The sequence below is a fragment of the Salminus brasiliensis genome, chromosome 20, assembly GCF_030463535.1.
Source record: "Salminus brasiliensis chromosome 20, fSalBra1.hap2, whole genome shotgun sequence".
In the NCBI taxonomy this organism is placed as follows: Eukaryota; Metazoa; Chordata; class Actinopteri; order Characiformes; family Bryconidae; genus Salminus; species Salminus brasiliensis.
Genome location: NC_132897.1, coordinates 2907057 through 2922237, shown reverse-complemented (window position 1 = coordinate 2922237; position 15181 = coordinate 2907057). Strand labels below are relative to the sequence as shown.

Here is a 15181-nt window from a genome sequence, read left to right as displayed (position 1 = left end):
CTGCCCCCACTGATAAGATCTCAGCACTGGCAGAACCTATAATATAGCTAATGCCAAGACAATGTTTAGCATTAGTGTTGGACACAGATGGAATTTGGCTTCCACCCTTAACCCATCCGTGCAGTGAAACGAACACACACACACACACACACACACACACACACACACACACACACACACACACACACACACACACACTGACCGTAAGCACCTGTGCCCGGAGCAGTGGGCAGCCACCATTGCTGCGGCACCTGGGGAGCTAAGAGAAGGTAAAGGGCCTTGCTCAAGGGCTCAACAATGGCAGCTTGCCGAGCCCGGGTATCCCTGTCCTCAATAGCCCAGAGCTCGAACCTTTTATTCCGGTGTTGCACACTAGTTTGGTTTGTTTATATAGATTATATATAATTATTAATATCTATATTTGTTTATTCATTGCAAGACATTATTCTCCCCAAATGTTTCTGCTATGATTTCTGGGATTGAACTGCCTCTTCCACTCATTCTTCTCTCTCCCTGTGTTTCTCGCTCCCTTACAGGAGAAGCATTGCCAGCAGAAGTACAACGTGTCCTGCATCATGATTCTTCCACAGTATCAGCGCAAGGGCTACGGACGGTTCCTCATCGACTTCAGTACGTCTGCGTTTGAAGTTTTAGGAGTGGAAAGACTTCATTTGTAGTGTTTGTTTATTTTGGTGCTCGATTGCTCACTCACTCGCTCATCCCCTCACTCGAATACCTGAGTACTGTCACTATCAAGGAACAAGAGTTATCAGTAATACGGGCTTTTATGAGGAAATGCACATATGGTCCCTGTTTAAAGCACTTAAAGAAACCAGCATTGTCCTTAATTACACTATATAAGAGTAATGATCGGCTGTATATAGCAAGATAAACTAATATCGTTATGTAAATAATCTTTAGTATTAATTAGTTTTAAATTACACAATGATTTAAGTTTTATTTGCTGTTAAAATGAGTTTGAGCCAAAAAACAAATGCTGTCTGGTGTAGCTAATTTTACGAGCTTATTAGATCATATTTGAGAGGTAAGGATTACAGCTAATCTGGCCGAGGCCCCTCAGTCACAGGATGCTGCAGTTCCCTGTATAAACACTAGATGGAACTAGGGAGGTAGCGCGCAGCTGCTTATTGAAACTTGTGTTGTGCTGGATCCATGCCATCAATCTGATTTATTATTATTTATGTATTTATTTATTAATGTCAGACTCAAACTCACACATTTGTAGAGTGTGCAGAACTATGGGGCAGCAGAGTAAGCACTTGTAAGGCCACTAACTAGTGTCCATCACTCAGCCCAGTGCAGTGAGTATCAGAACACAGCAGAGCTGACAGACACCACTACTTACACAAAACAGCCAGCAAGCTCCACAGTACAGTTCTGCATGGGAGTTCTCCCTCAGCTGCTGCTCAGAGTTCAACAGGGTTTTCCCAGAAGTCCTCTAAGTAGTGCCGAAAAGGTCAGTGTGGCACCCAGCCTCGCCCTCGATCAGCATCAGCAGTCGACCAGTACTGACCGGCATCACGGTTTACTCACTTCTTCCGTTGTAATTGGCGAATTCGTCCAGGCCAGTGATTGTGGTTACTAACAACACTTCCCTTCCCTTTAGGTTACTTGCTGTCCAAGCGAGAGGGTCAGCCAGGTTCTCCGGAGAAGCCTCTGTCTGACCTCGGCCGGCTGTCCTACATGGCTTACTGGCGCAGCGTGGTGTTGGAGTGTCTACACCAAGTGCGCGACAAGAAGCTCACCATCCGCCGACTCAGCAAGATCACCGGCATATGCCCGCAAGACATCACAGCCACCCTGCAAAGTCTCAACATGCTGGAGCACAGAGGGGGCCGGTGAGAGAGAGAGAGAGAGAGCGCTGCATGACTCATGACTTAATGGACAAAAGTATTTGGACGCCTGTTCTGTCTGTTCTCGTTTCTTCTGAAATCAAAGGTATTAAAAAGAGCTGATCCTGCTTTTGTTGGAGGAAATGTCTCTGCTGCCCAGGGAAGAAGGCTTTCTACTAGATTTTGGAGGAGGATTGCTTTAGAATTGCTGTGAGGATTTGATTGTGTTGAGTGTTACTTTGTCAGGATGTTGGATGATCATCTCCCCACCTCTTTATGGACTCAAATTTTATCAATCAAACTTTAAGATTTTTCTGAAAGGTGCAGTATAGATAATTATTGACCTTTTTTTACATGGAATTTTTATTTTTTATATTATTTTTACTAATAATTAAGCACCTTGAATTAAAATTGGATAAGTTACATAATAAAAAAAAAGCTCTTTTATGCAAATAAGACGCAATCTTTTGCCAGACTGGATCATTTCCATCTGATGGAGCTGCCGTGATGCTGAGATTACATCTTCTATTAGGCTGTAAGCCCAGACGCGTGGACTGTAGTGCTCCAACAGTCAGTGCTCATGACATACAGTGTAATAATGGCAGCTCCAGCCCAGTAGCGCGCTCCGCCTAAGGGAAGGGGCTTGCATAATATTTTAAAAAGCATTAATGTGGCGGTGTAAACGTGTGTGTGTGTGTGTGTGTGTGTGTGTGTGAGGCAGTCCTGTAACACTGCAGCTGATGATGATGATGATGATGATAAACACAGCCAAGGTATGAGGTCATCGCCAAGGCCAGCCAAAACTGACTGGTTTGTAGAGCAGAAGAGCGAGAGAGAGGGAAAATCCCTCTTAAGGGAGAGACGCTTTCAGCTGAAACCAGAAACCACTCTAGGTTTATTTAAGCTTCTAGTCAAACGGCTTTCCTTTTTCCTGACTCTTAAAGCGATTAGCCAGATCGCGTAAGGCTACAGTAATAGAGACCTTGATGTTGGCCAGTCCACAGCCAGATTTACGCAATTTCCTTCTTACAGCAACGTTTTTCTGTAGCAACGTTACCTTAAAACAGCAACTTCGGACTCATGCTGATGCTCCACAGGCTCAAATGTGTCCATATATTTCTGGACACGCCTTGTAACAAATGCGTTCTGCTAGTTTAAGTTGCACCGATGGCTAGAAGGACTAGAGAGGGATGTGCCATGTTGAGGTGGTGATCGTTCACCTCTCGTCGCTGAATGCAATCAAATCCGGACAGCAATGCTTAAGAATCTAGTAAGAAAGCCCCCTCCCCCCGGACTGGACCATAGAGATGGTTAAATAGTTACTCCAACAAAAGCAGGATAAACATGTTTTTTTGTTTTTGTTTTCTTTTTTATGTAATAATTGGCTGTCCCAATACTTTTGTCAATTTATGTATCCGTCATCCTGATGTCCCAATACGTAAATGTGAGATATGATGGGACTGGTGGTAGTGGTTTGGAGCAGAGGAGGAGGTCTTAACTTGATAACGACACCGATGTCTCCTCCCGTCCCCTTCCGTCTCCTCCCGTCTCCTCCACCCCTTTCTCCTCCTCTCCAGGTTGGTGATGGTCCGCAGAGACAAGCTGGTGTCGACGCACATGTCGCGGCTCCAGGCCCGACCGCGGCAGCTGGAGGTCGACCCGGACTGCTTACGCTGGACTCCCGTCATCGTCACCAACACGGTCGTGTCTGAGGGAGAAGGGGACGATGACGACGACGAGGATGACGACGATGAGGAAGAGGACAGGGAGCAGGAGAACAGCAAAGATGTGAGTTTAAAAAGTGGTGTGTGTGTGTGTGTGTGTGTGTGTGTGTGTGTGTGTTCACATCTCACCGATATGCATCCTGTGCGTTTGGGTGTTGCAGGTGAAGTCGAGTCATAAAAGTCCTCCGCTGTCCTGGAACGTGAGATCCGAGATGGAGGAAGACGAGGACAAGAAGTGCTTCCCGTCGTTCCCAAACAGCCAAAGCTCTCCGGCCTCTTCCCCTGTTCACAACAGCCTCCCGAGCCCCGAGTGCTCTCCCGTTCAGGCCAACGGGGAGCGCAGGGGGCGCGGCCGCCCTCCCAAAAACTGCCCATGGGGACGAGTCAAGGACAGGCCTCGGCCGGGTCCCGGACGACCCCGCAAAGCTAGACCTGAGGACGACGAGGACGAAGAATACAGATCTCCAGTAAACAAGGCCACCACATCAGCTGGGTCTCCACCCACCCTGTTCGCCTCGGACAACGAGCCGACGAACTCCGCGTCGACGGAGATTCCCCGGCACCCCGCGGTTCCACCACAACGCAGCAGAGGGCGCCCTCCGCGGAAAAGACGAGGACCCAAGCGCCGGCTGAGCGATGAGGCGGAGGAGGACATGCCCTCGTTGCCCACGGCAGCCAGGCTGAGCGAACCTTCGCAGGGCCGAGAGTCCTGTTCCAGCGATAGCAGCGAGGACGATGATGACGACGATGATGATTATGACGAAGAGATGGGGGCTCGCTCCCCTCCTGTCCTGACCAAGCCAACGTTAGGGCTCAGGTGCAAGGTGGGTAGATGATAATCGAGAACATGGTGTTGGCAAAGGGCCAAATCGAAGCGTGAAGGACGAATTGGAAGATCTGAATGAACGAGATTCGAGAAATGTGGAGATTTTAATAATTTGCTTTTCTTTTTTTTTCTGTCCCTGAAAGACCGCACGAAGACGACGCGTACGGCAGCGCAGTCATCCGCACAGCAGCGTGGTGACTGAGACGATCTCGGAGACCACGGAGGTCCTGGATGAGCCCTTTGTGGACTCGGACGCGGAGAGACCCATGCCCCGACTAGAGGAGGAGACTCCTTTTGGAAACGCCCTCCGATGTTACCCACCTGCCCGCAAACACCTAGACCCTGCCCCCAAAAGGGTTCGCCCAGCCAACCTCTCGGAGTCTGAGGAAGACGGTTAGTGATGTCATTGTGTCAAACTGTCAATCATTGGATTTACATCTAGCACATACTGTTGCGGTCATGCAAAACCTTGTATCTCCTTAAACTTAAATTAATTGTCATGTAAAACCCTTTTGAACTTTGCGATTATCACTTTTTGACGCAATGTCAGTCAGGCAGGTTCCGAATTTACAGATGGACCCACAGAAATGACTTTAGTTAAATATTTTTACGTTGACACTCCCCCCACACACACACACATCCCTCCATTCTGCTTTGGAGATGCACGGTTTTGGTGCGTCAGTGACTGTTTACGGCTCTGAGGATTTTCTGATATTCTTCGTGAATGGATTCCGAATTAAATCTTTTCTTCATTCTAGTTCTAAAAATCGTCAACGTAGCTAAACACCCTTCTTGTATTGCTAAAGCTTTAATTGTTGAATCCGTGAGTTTGGTTATTTAATTTAGTTTAAACCCCAAAAAGATTTAATAAAAAATTTTGAAATTCCGAAGAATCCAGATACTTCAGCTCTTGATACGAGAGGACGGGATGTTTTGGACGATAAATTGACGCCAAAATAAAAAACGGAAGCTTAATGCGACTGATATAAAGATAATATATGAGCATATAAATCAGTCACAGGCTGGGTGATTGGCGGCCTAAATTGGGGGGGAAATGGTGGAAAATTGTATAAAATGTATTCAAAAAATAAATAATTTGACTTACGGTGGCTCTTCAACTCGTTGACTTACTGGATTGAGCGTGAAGCTTTACTCATAACGTTAGATTATGCAAATAAATGCAAATTAGCAGGCACGCCTCCAATAGAAGACCCAGCAAAGTCCGAGAAAACATGGTCCGAAAGTAAAGACCTGCGCCGTACAACCCCCGTAACCACTTAGCCTGAGTAGATGGAGGAAGACTACTTTGTGTTTGTGGTGATGTTTAATGCTATTTTCATGTTTCGCTTATGGATGATTTATTTACCTGCCTCTCCTACCAGATCCCACCCCCGTGCTGAAGCCGGTCACTGACTTGAGGAGGCCGGAGCAGACCGAGGAAGCAGAAGAGAACGTGGAAGCACCTGTCGTCACGCCAGAGGCGCCAGTAAAGAGGAAGAAAGGTTGGCCTAAGGGCAAAAGCCGCAAGCCACCGCACTGGACAAAGCGTCCCGGGAAAAAGCCAGGTAGTGAGACCGACCAGCTTGCTGACACCAGCCTGACTGCCCAGTCCTCGGAGGACCCGCCACCTCCGAAGATCAAGCAGAAACCTGGCAGGAAGCCTCGAAGCTATTACCTGCAACGCGCCCAGGAGGAAGCTGCCAGGCAGGAGCTGGAGAGAAGCCGATTGGCTCAGCTACAGTTGGAAAAGCCAGCGCTTGAGGACCGGGCCTGCAAGAGGAGAACCTTGACCTCAGACCTGGACAGTGAGAAGCGTAAAGACTCGGACGAGGAAGACAACGATTTCCTTCAAAAGATGACGGAACCGCCCAAACCCAGGCGGAGAGGAAGACCGCCTAAAAATCTCAACCTTCAACCTCCCGTTCCCAAGCCTCCCCCGGCATCCGAGCCAGATGAAGAGGAGGAGGCGGAAGATCCGGATCAAGCTTGGACCGAAGAAAAGCCCAGCCGGCCGCCCTCTCGCGCATTGTCCCAGTCGTCCAGCTCCAGAGTCCCTCAAAGCAGAGACGAGGACATGGCTGACCCAGAAGAGGACGAGGAGAGGGAGGACGAGGACCGCAGCGACCCAGGCAACAGGAGAGCAGCAGCAGCGGCGGCGGTGGCGGCGGCTGCTGCACCCGGCAGCCGGAGAAGTGACGATCACGATGCGGACGACGAAGGCGACGGACGGCTGGAGGAGAAAAGCGACAGCGTCAAGCGGAGAAAGAGCCAGGAGTCTGAGGACGACGACGATGAAGAGCTGGAGGACGAGGAGGAGGAAGAACAGATGTCTCCTGTCCGGTCGCCTCCAGTGAAGGAGGAACCCCAGACCGCCGGGGAAGGTTTTTTAGACATGCCAGCGAGCACGGCACAGGAGTACGTCAGTAAGCAGGAAGAGGAGGAAGAGGATGAGGAAGAAGCAGAGGAGGTGCAGGAGGTGAAGCCGCCATCGATCGACTCTCAGGACGAACGGCGGCGGCGGGAACAGGAGGAATCGGCTGCCGCCGCTGCGGCTGTGGAGACCGTAACCTCTATTGCGGTCCCCTCCGAGCCGCAAGACCTCCAGCCCCTGGAAGACAAGTCCGTCCTGATGATGGAGACGGAACATTCGCACGCCAGTCCAGAGTTCAAAGATGAGCTTGGGAGCCACCATCAGCATGATCACCACCACAGCAGTGAGCTTGACTTGGAGACCGTCCAGGCTGTCCAGTCGCTCACGCAAGGAGAGGCCCAGGACGAAGAAGCTGAGCAGCATGGTGCCTACCAGGATTGCGAGGAAACTCTGGTAGCCTGTCGCACCTTGCAGAACTACAGCCACGGCGAAGGAGAAGAGGAGACCCTTGCGATTGTGGAAGACTGCAGTGCCTCCCAGCATAACAGCCCCATGCCCAATCCACCCATGCCCCCTTTAGCCAGTCAGTCCGTACGGTCGGTAAACAGCCCTGGGATGACCCCTGGCCCTATGGAGACAGGGACAGGGGTGCCTGGACCTACAGGGACCGGGGGTGGGACAGGGGGAGGATACACCCAGATAACCCCGGAACACCCTAGCTCGCTTTCGGCACCGTCTTTGCAGAACATGGAGACTTCGCCCATGATGGACGTCCCGTCTGTGTCCGATCACTCGCAACAGGTGGTGGACAGCGGCTTCAGTGACCTGGGCAGCATCGAGAGCACCACGGAGAACTACGACAACCCCAGCAGCTATGACTCCACCATGGGCAGCGGAGGTAGCGGAGGCAGCGGAGGTGCCATGTCCGTGTCTGTGGCGGCCGCTTCCTCGTCCGCTTCCTCTTCATCCTCCACTCCGTCGTCCTCCTCCTCGCAGGGCAACAGCTGCTCCTTTGTCTCCACCCCAGGACTCTCGTCTTCCGGTGCTGCTGTGAGCTCCCAGATGGCCATGGGCAGCTGCAGTTTGATTCAGCAGGGGGCTCCTGGTCCAAATAGCGGCAGTTCGGGGTCCAATTCTGGCGCAGCTGTCCCACAGCCTCCACCCCCACCTCCTCCACCTGCGGCAAACACTCCAAGCTGTGGCATCAAGTCTCCCCAGAGCTGTGTTATCGAAAGACCTCCAAGCGCAAGCCAGCAACAACAGCAACAGCAGCAGCAGAAGAAGGTCTCCCAGCAGCAACAGCCAAACCCTCAGCCCCAGCCTCCACCTTCAGCACCACCACCCCCTCCGCCCCAGCAACAGCCCCTTTCCCAGTGCAGCATGGGAAACGGTTTTGCCTCCACACCGATGATCATGGAGATCCCTGAAAGCGCAGGGAGCGGTGGGAGTGGGCGGAGCCTCTACGACCGCATGGGCCAGGACTTTGGAGCTGGAGGCTATGCGCAGCCTTCAGCCACCTTCAGCCTGGCCAAGCTCCAGCAGCTCACGAACACCATCATGGACCCCCACGCCATGCCTTACTCTCATTCGGCCGCAGTCACGTCCTACGCCACCAGCGTCTCTCTTTCCAGCCCCGGTTTGGCGCAGCTCGCCTCTTCCCCTCACCCACCGCTCCCGCAGGCCCAGGCCACTATGACTCCTCCCCCCAACCTCAGCTCGGGCTCCATGAACCTCGGTTCTCCTCTAATCCAGTGCAACATGCCCGGGGCCAACATAGGCCTTCCTCCGCCTCCCCACACCCAGCGTCTCCAGGGTCAGATGGCCACGGTAAAAGGCCACATCTCCATCCGCTCCAAAGCCTCTCAGATCCCCGCCGGCTCCCCGCACCAGCAACAGCTTTATGGGCGTAGTTCAGGGCCGGTGGCCATGCAGGGCTCCCCCAGGACTCTCGCCGTCCAGCGCGGCATGATGACGAACCTCATGCCCACTCCGGCCGCCTACAACTCCATGAACATGAACCCCCTGAACGCGGCCATGTCGGCCGGCTACCGCATGCCCCAGCCTATGATGAACAGCGGTTACCACGGCAACCCGCCCTACATGAACCAGCCGGCCCAGTACCCCATGCAGATGCAGATGGGCATGATGGGAGGCCAGGCTTACCCCCAGCAGCCTATGCAGCCCAATCACCACGGCAACATGATGTACGCGGGACCTTCGCACCACAGCTACGCCGGAGTCCCCAAACAGTCGCCTTACATGAGCAGATGAGCGCGAGAGGATCAGACGACGTGCAGAGACGGAGAGGATAACGTTAAACAAAATAGAAAAGACAATAAACCCCCCCTTTCAGAATTGGACTCGCGTACTCTGTTGTTTTTCGGAGCGCGCCCGCTCTTCCTGAGATCACGGCGACGGGAGTGGGCGTGGGCGTGGCGTGGCGGGACGGGACTGGAAGGTTCAGCGGCTGCAGAGGAGGAGGAGCAGGAGGAGGAGGAGGAGGAGGAGGAGGTTGTACTTTTGAACTTCTTGTACGTTGTGGTCATTAAATTCTGTCCCGAGGGTTTGGCTCCCCCCAGAGTCGGGCCGAACCGGGCCAGGCCAGGCCGGGCCAGGCCGATCTGTGCCGGGGAGGAGCTGCTGCTGCTGCTGCCGCCACCGCCAAACCAACCGAGCCAGGGAAGCGGCGAGCGAGACGTAAACAGACATGTACCGCGACGTACCAACGGGGGGGTATGCACTCTCCCCTGCGACAGCATCCACTTCTTCGTCCTGATGAGGAGCGGAGAAGACAACCAAGCAGCTGCAAAGGAGGAAGAGGAACTTTCCGAACTTTCAAAAATGGAGAAATTTACATTTGAGCGTATACTGAACCATGCACACGGTCTTTGGAATTGACATAGGAAGCCTTACCTGGAAAAAAAGACGAAACAGTTGTAGATGGACTGTACTTTTATTATTATTATTATTGTTATTAATTATTATTATTATTATTATTATTACCACCTTTGTTTATTTTTTTAAATATGTTCTCGTTTTTCCGGACAGTTGAGCTGCTTGTGTTTCAGTCTAGCCTCATGCTTAGTTCAAATATATATAAATATATATGTGTGGCTATACTTTTTTGGGGGGTGGCAGGGTGGGGGGCGGTTGGGGATGAGTGACCCACGCATTTTTTTGGTTTTTGCTCTTATAAACATTCTCATACACACGTTAACACACACACACACACGTTTCTATAGCCACTCAGAATCAAGGTGGAGGCACTTCTTTTGTGTGTGTGTGTGAGAGAGAGATGTAGAACTATTACGGAGGCACCGTGAAACGTATCCAGTAATCTGTGTCTTCCCGGTTTGCAGTATAGGACCGCATGTATTCCCGATTCGGTGGAGGCCGGCAGAGGAAAGGAGGCGGAGACTTCTGTACGTAGTCGTATGTCCGTAGCATAGCGGGAGGGGACCGGCGCGAAGCGAGAGAGGAAAAATCCTGTAGATGTAAATAATTCTGGTACTTCCCGATTCACAGCACAGACTCCCGAACTGTGACGTCAGCACCCTTATCGCAAACACTCCACTAGAGGGCGTTTTTTTTTATTTTTTTTATACAGACCCCCCCCCAAACATAAACAGTGGATTTGGGTGGGGTTTTGTTTTTGTTTTTTTGTTTTTGTTTGTTTTTTTGTTTGGGGGTGGGGTTTGGGGGGGATGGGCTTTCCAAAAGCAACCATGCTACAGTGACCACGACACGTATGCGTGTGTGTGTGTGTGTGTGTGTGTGTGTGTGTATCCCAGTTAAACCAGCCGCAGTGAAGGAGGCTCAGTGATCGGGCCTTGCTTGCTGTCGCGCCGTCGCCCGTCGCAGGCAGTCCGACGCTCCTGCTGACAGTACGTTGGCGTTAGCCATTAGCGATGAAGGAGATGGTGGTGGACGACTTTGCGAAACCCGCGCCGCGACATCCCAGTCTAAGTGCATGTCGTACAGGGACGGTTACCAGTATAGGACAGTGGGGCAGAGAATTTCCTGTGTATTCAGTGTCCAGTATTCAATGTCAATATGAGGATTCTTTCTTAAGACCTGATGATGTTTTTTCATACGTTATATTTGTGTGCTTTTCTTTGTTTTTGTTTAGTTTTTTTTTTTCTTTTAATTTTCTGAATTTTATCAGACTGGGCAGCTTTCTTTTATGACACAAGCTGACTCTTTTTGACTTTAGCGAACTTATTGTAGAGAAAATGTTTTTTCTATAATATAAAAACAAAATTCTGACATGGATATTGGTACTGTCATTTTTTTCACTTCTGTTTCAGGAAAAAAAAAACAATACATATTTTTTAGCTCAACTCTTGGGGTAATATTATTAAGAAATTCAAAACTAAAAAAATTACAGCTCACTTCTAGTGAATAAGATGCCTTTAACCTTTCCATTCCATCTCATCTCTAGAGTTTTCTATCTTTGTGTAGTATATTAATGCTATTTTAAAAACAAAAGGAAATGTCAAATATCTAAAGGTCATTTCGCAGTTATTTTTGTTTTTCCCTCTTTTTTTTTTATTTTTTTTTTTTGTTGATTTTTCTCGTGTGTGTATAGGACGACTTCCTTACATCTAAGAGGCATGTAAAAATGAGCTCAGTATGTTTGTCTGTTTATATTGCTTCCCTTTTTGTATCCTTTGTAATTGTACATGGTGAGTTGTAAGCTAAAAGAGAGAGAGCGCGGTAGATGGAGAGACGGCGGAGCAGCGGCAGGACGCTCCCTTTTAACGGTCAGTTGGCGCCTGCCTTCCTCTCTCTCCTCTCTATTTTGTCCCTGTATGTATTTCCATTTATTTGTTCCTTTTCTTTATTTCTTAGCAAGTACTTTCAAAGAACTCTGTACATTTTAACATGAAACAAAAATAAATTATGTTGAGCCATTTCACTTGTTCCTGTGTTCTTACGATCTTCCTGAAGCGAGTGGGGGGCGGGTGTGGTGAAGGTCCCCTTCTTACGGGAGGGATCTACAGAACTCAGTGAGCTATCTGGGCTAAAGTACAGCCTCCAAACATGGTGGAGGTAGTTGCACTAACTCCACAGTAAACAATCAGATTCTTCTGCAGTGATGATGGTGGCAAGATGTGGTCAAGGTCCTTTTTCAGGGGACGGACCTACAACTCTGCGCTTGCCTGGCTAAAATATAGCCTCCAAACATGGTGGAGGAAGTTTCGCACAGTATTATTGTATGTAAGACCCCCAAAGTCAACAATCCCATACTTGTAAAACAAGTGGCGGACAAGTGTGATGAAGGTCCTCTTTTTACGGGATGGATCTACAGAACTCACCGTGAGGGATACCTCAGCTAAAGTACAGCCTCCAAACATGGTGGAGGTAGTTTCACAAAGTGTTACTGCAACTAAGACCTCCACAGTAAACAATCCAGTTCTTCTACAGTGAGGATTGGTGGCAAGGTGTGGTCAAGGTCCTTTTTTAGGGGACGGACCTACAACTCTGTGCTTGCCAGGCTAAAATATAGCCTCCAAACATGGTGGAGGTAGTTTCGCATAGTATTATTGTACGCAAAAAAAGTAAATTAACAAAGGTAAACAATCCCATCCTTGTAAAACAAGTGGCAGACAGGTGTGGTGAGGGATCTGCAATTCTCAGTAAGAGCTCCCTCAGCTAAAGTACATCCTCCAAACATGGTGGAGGTAGTTTCACACAGTGTTATTCCACCTAAAACCCCTAAATGAAACAATCCCATCCATTTGATAAGTGGTGAAGGTCCTCTTTTTACGGGAGGGATCTACAACTCTCCGTGAGAGCTACATAGGCTAAAGTACAGCTTTCAAACATGGTGGAGGTAGTTTCTGTTATCAACGGCTCACTGTGAGAGCTAGCCAGGCTAAAGTCCAGCCTCCAAACATGGTGGAGGTAGTTTCATCAACAGCTCACAGTGAGAGCTAGCCAGGCTGCAGTACATCCTCCAAACATGGTGAAGGTAGTTTCATCAACAGCTCACAGTGAGAGCTAGCCAGGCTAAAGAACAGCATTCAAACACGGTGGAGGTAGTTTCATCAACAGCTCACAGTGAGAGCTAGCCAGGCTAAAGAACAGCATTCAAACATTGTGGAGGTAGTTTCATCAACAGCTCACAGTGAGAGCTAGCCAGGCTACAGTACATCCTCCAAACATGGTGGAGGTAGTTTCATCAACAGCTCACAGTAAGAGCTACCTAGGCTAAAGTACAGCCTCCAAACATGGTGGAGGTAGTTTCCGTTATCAACAGCTCACAGTGAGAGCTAGCCAGGCTACAGTACATCCTCCAAACATGGTGAAGGTAGTTTCATCAACAGCTCACAGTGAGAGCTAGCCAGGCTACAGTACATCCTCCAAACATGGTGGAGGTAGTTTCATCAACAGCTCACAGTAAGAGCTACCTAGGCTAAAGTACAGCCTCCAAACATGGTGGAGGTAGTTTCCGTTATCAACAGCTCACAGTGAGAGCTAGCCAGGCTACAGTACATCCTCCAAACATGGTGAAGGTAGTTTCATCAACAGCTCACAGTGAGAGCTAGCCAGGCTACAGTACATCCTCCAAACATGGTGAAGGTAGTTTCATCAACAGCTCACAGTGAGAGCTAGCCAGGAGAAAGCCACGAAAGGAAACAACCCCATCCTTCTACAATAAGCGGCGGATGGGTCAGGGTCCTTCTTTGAGGCTTTGTCACTTACGGGACCCTATGGGTGCATCCCAGTTGCGTACTAATTGGTAATATCGAGTTTATAAGAGTACGTAGTATTTAATATCAATAAATGTGTCAAAGATCCATGGTCCTCACTCAAAACTGGTTGCATTTTGAGGGTGGTTACGATGGACACGTCCCACAATGCAACGCGAAAGGTACATGGTCTATTCCTTCTATAGCATTAGTGTGCTGTACGCAATTGGGACGCAGCCATATCTGAGACAAACGATTGCCAATATGCCAATTTTAACTTAATTTGCTTCAAATCTATCAAAAAAGCTCCGTAATTAAATGTAACAACTGAAGCTGCGACAGGCTAAAAAAACACAGAGGCCACTTTAGGAAAATATGCTGGTGTTGATACTGGAGAGCAGCTCATCCTCTCCGGACTCTATGGGGGGCTAGTTATGGGGATGTGGGTTGCTAGAGGAACCAGGCCTCGTATCTGCGGCTTTTCCTATGCCGGCGTCCGCCGAAGGAGAGCTCAGGAGAGAGTGGGCATGTGACCTGCGCTAGGCTAAAAGCTAACCCAGCTTCAATCTCTTCAGCTCCTTCACAGCACACCAGGCCGAGAGGACACTGCGGGAACAGCAGATTACATTCGGGTAAGAGTCTGGAGTAATTATGGAAAATAATTAGCATTACAGTGTTGTTGTTTTGTGTGTGTTTTTTTTTTTTTACGATCATTGCTGGGCCGTAAACCAGCCGAACAAGGCAGGGGGGCAGTGGTGGCTCAGCGGTTCGACCTCCAGGGTGTTGATGACAGGGTTGTGGGTTTGATACCCATACTGCTGGGCCCTTGAGCAAGGGTATTTGTATTTATGGACAATTCAGTAGCAATGTTTCTAAAGAAGCCATTTAAAAATTGCATAAAATAAATATAAAATGTGAGAGATTATGTAAAATGTTTTATACAGATTAAATCTAGAACAAAATATGCAGTTTTACTCCATATTATGCGACAGTATGTATAAAGAAAAATAAACTCATTAAAAAGGGGTGCAAACATGGTGGAGGTAGTTTCATCAACGGCTCACAGTGAGAGCTAGCCAGGCTACAGTACATCCTCCAAACATGGTGGAGGTAGTTTCATCAACGGCTCACAGTGAGAGCTAGCCAGGCTACAGTACATCCTCCAAACACGGTGGAGGTAGTTTCATCAACAGCTCACAGTGAGAGCTAGCCAGGCTACAGTACATCCTCCAAACACGGTGAAGGTAGTTTCATCAACAGCTCACAGTGAGAGCTAGCCAGGCTACAGTACATCCTCCAAACACGGTGAAGGTAGTTTCATCAACAGCTCACAGTGAGAGCTAGCCAGGCTACAGTACATCCTCCAAATATGGTGAAGGTAGTTTCATCAACAGCTCACAGTGAGAGCTAGCCAGGCTACAGTACATCCTCCAAACATGGTGATGGTAGTTTCATCAACAGCTCACAGTGAGAGCGAGCCAGGCTACAGTACATCCTCCAAACACGGTGAAGGTAGTTTCATCAACAGCTCACAGTGAGAGCTAGCCAGGCTACAGTACATCCTCCAAACACGGTGGAGGTAGTTTCATCAACAGCTCACAGTGAGAGCTAGCCAGGCTACAGTACAGCCTCCAAACATGGTGGAGGTAGTTTCATCAACAGCTTACAGTGAGAGCTAGCCAGGCTACAGTACATCCTCCAAACACGGTGGA

The 15181-nt window shown here is 49.3% G+C and overlaps 1 protein-coding gene across 1 annotated transcript in view; it reads left to right on the top strand.

Moving 5' to 3' along the window:
• kat6a (K(lysine) acetyltransferase 6A) overlaps positions 1–11689 on the top strand; it is a 45585-nt gene extending 33896 nt beyond the window's left edge. Inside the window, exons 11-16 of the mRNA XM_072664457.1 lie at positions 537–630; positions 1628–1859; positions 3431–3641; positions 3739–4401; positions 4547–4796; positions 5786–11689. Of these exons, the coding sequence (XP_072520558.1) occupies positions 537–630; positions 1628–1859; positions 3431–3641; positions 3739–4401; positions 4547–4796; positions 5786–9045 (4710 nt within the window). The 3' untranslated portion in view covers positions 9046–11689. The remainder of the gene's footprint in view (positions 1–536; positions 631–1627; positions 1860–3430; positions 3642–3738; positions 4402–4546; positions 4797–5785) is intronic.
• The last annotated feature ends 3492 nt before the right edge of the window (positions 11690–15181 follow it).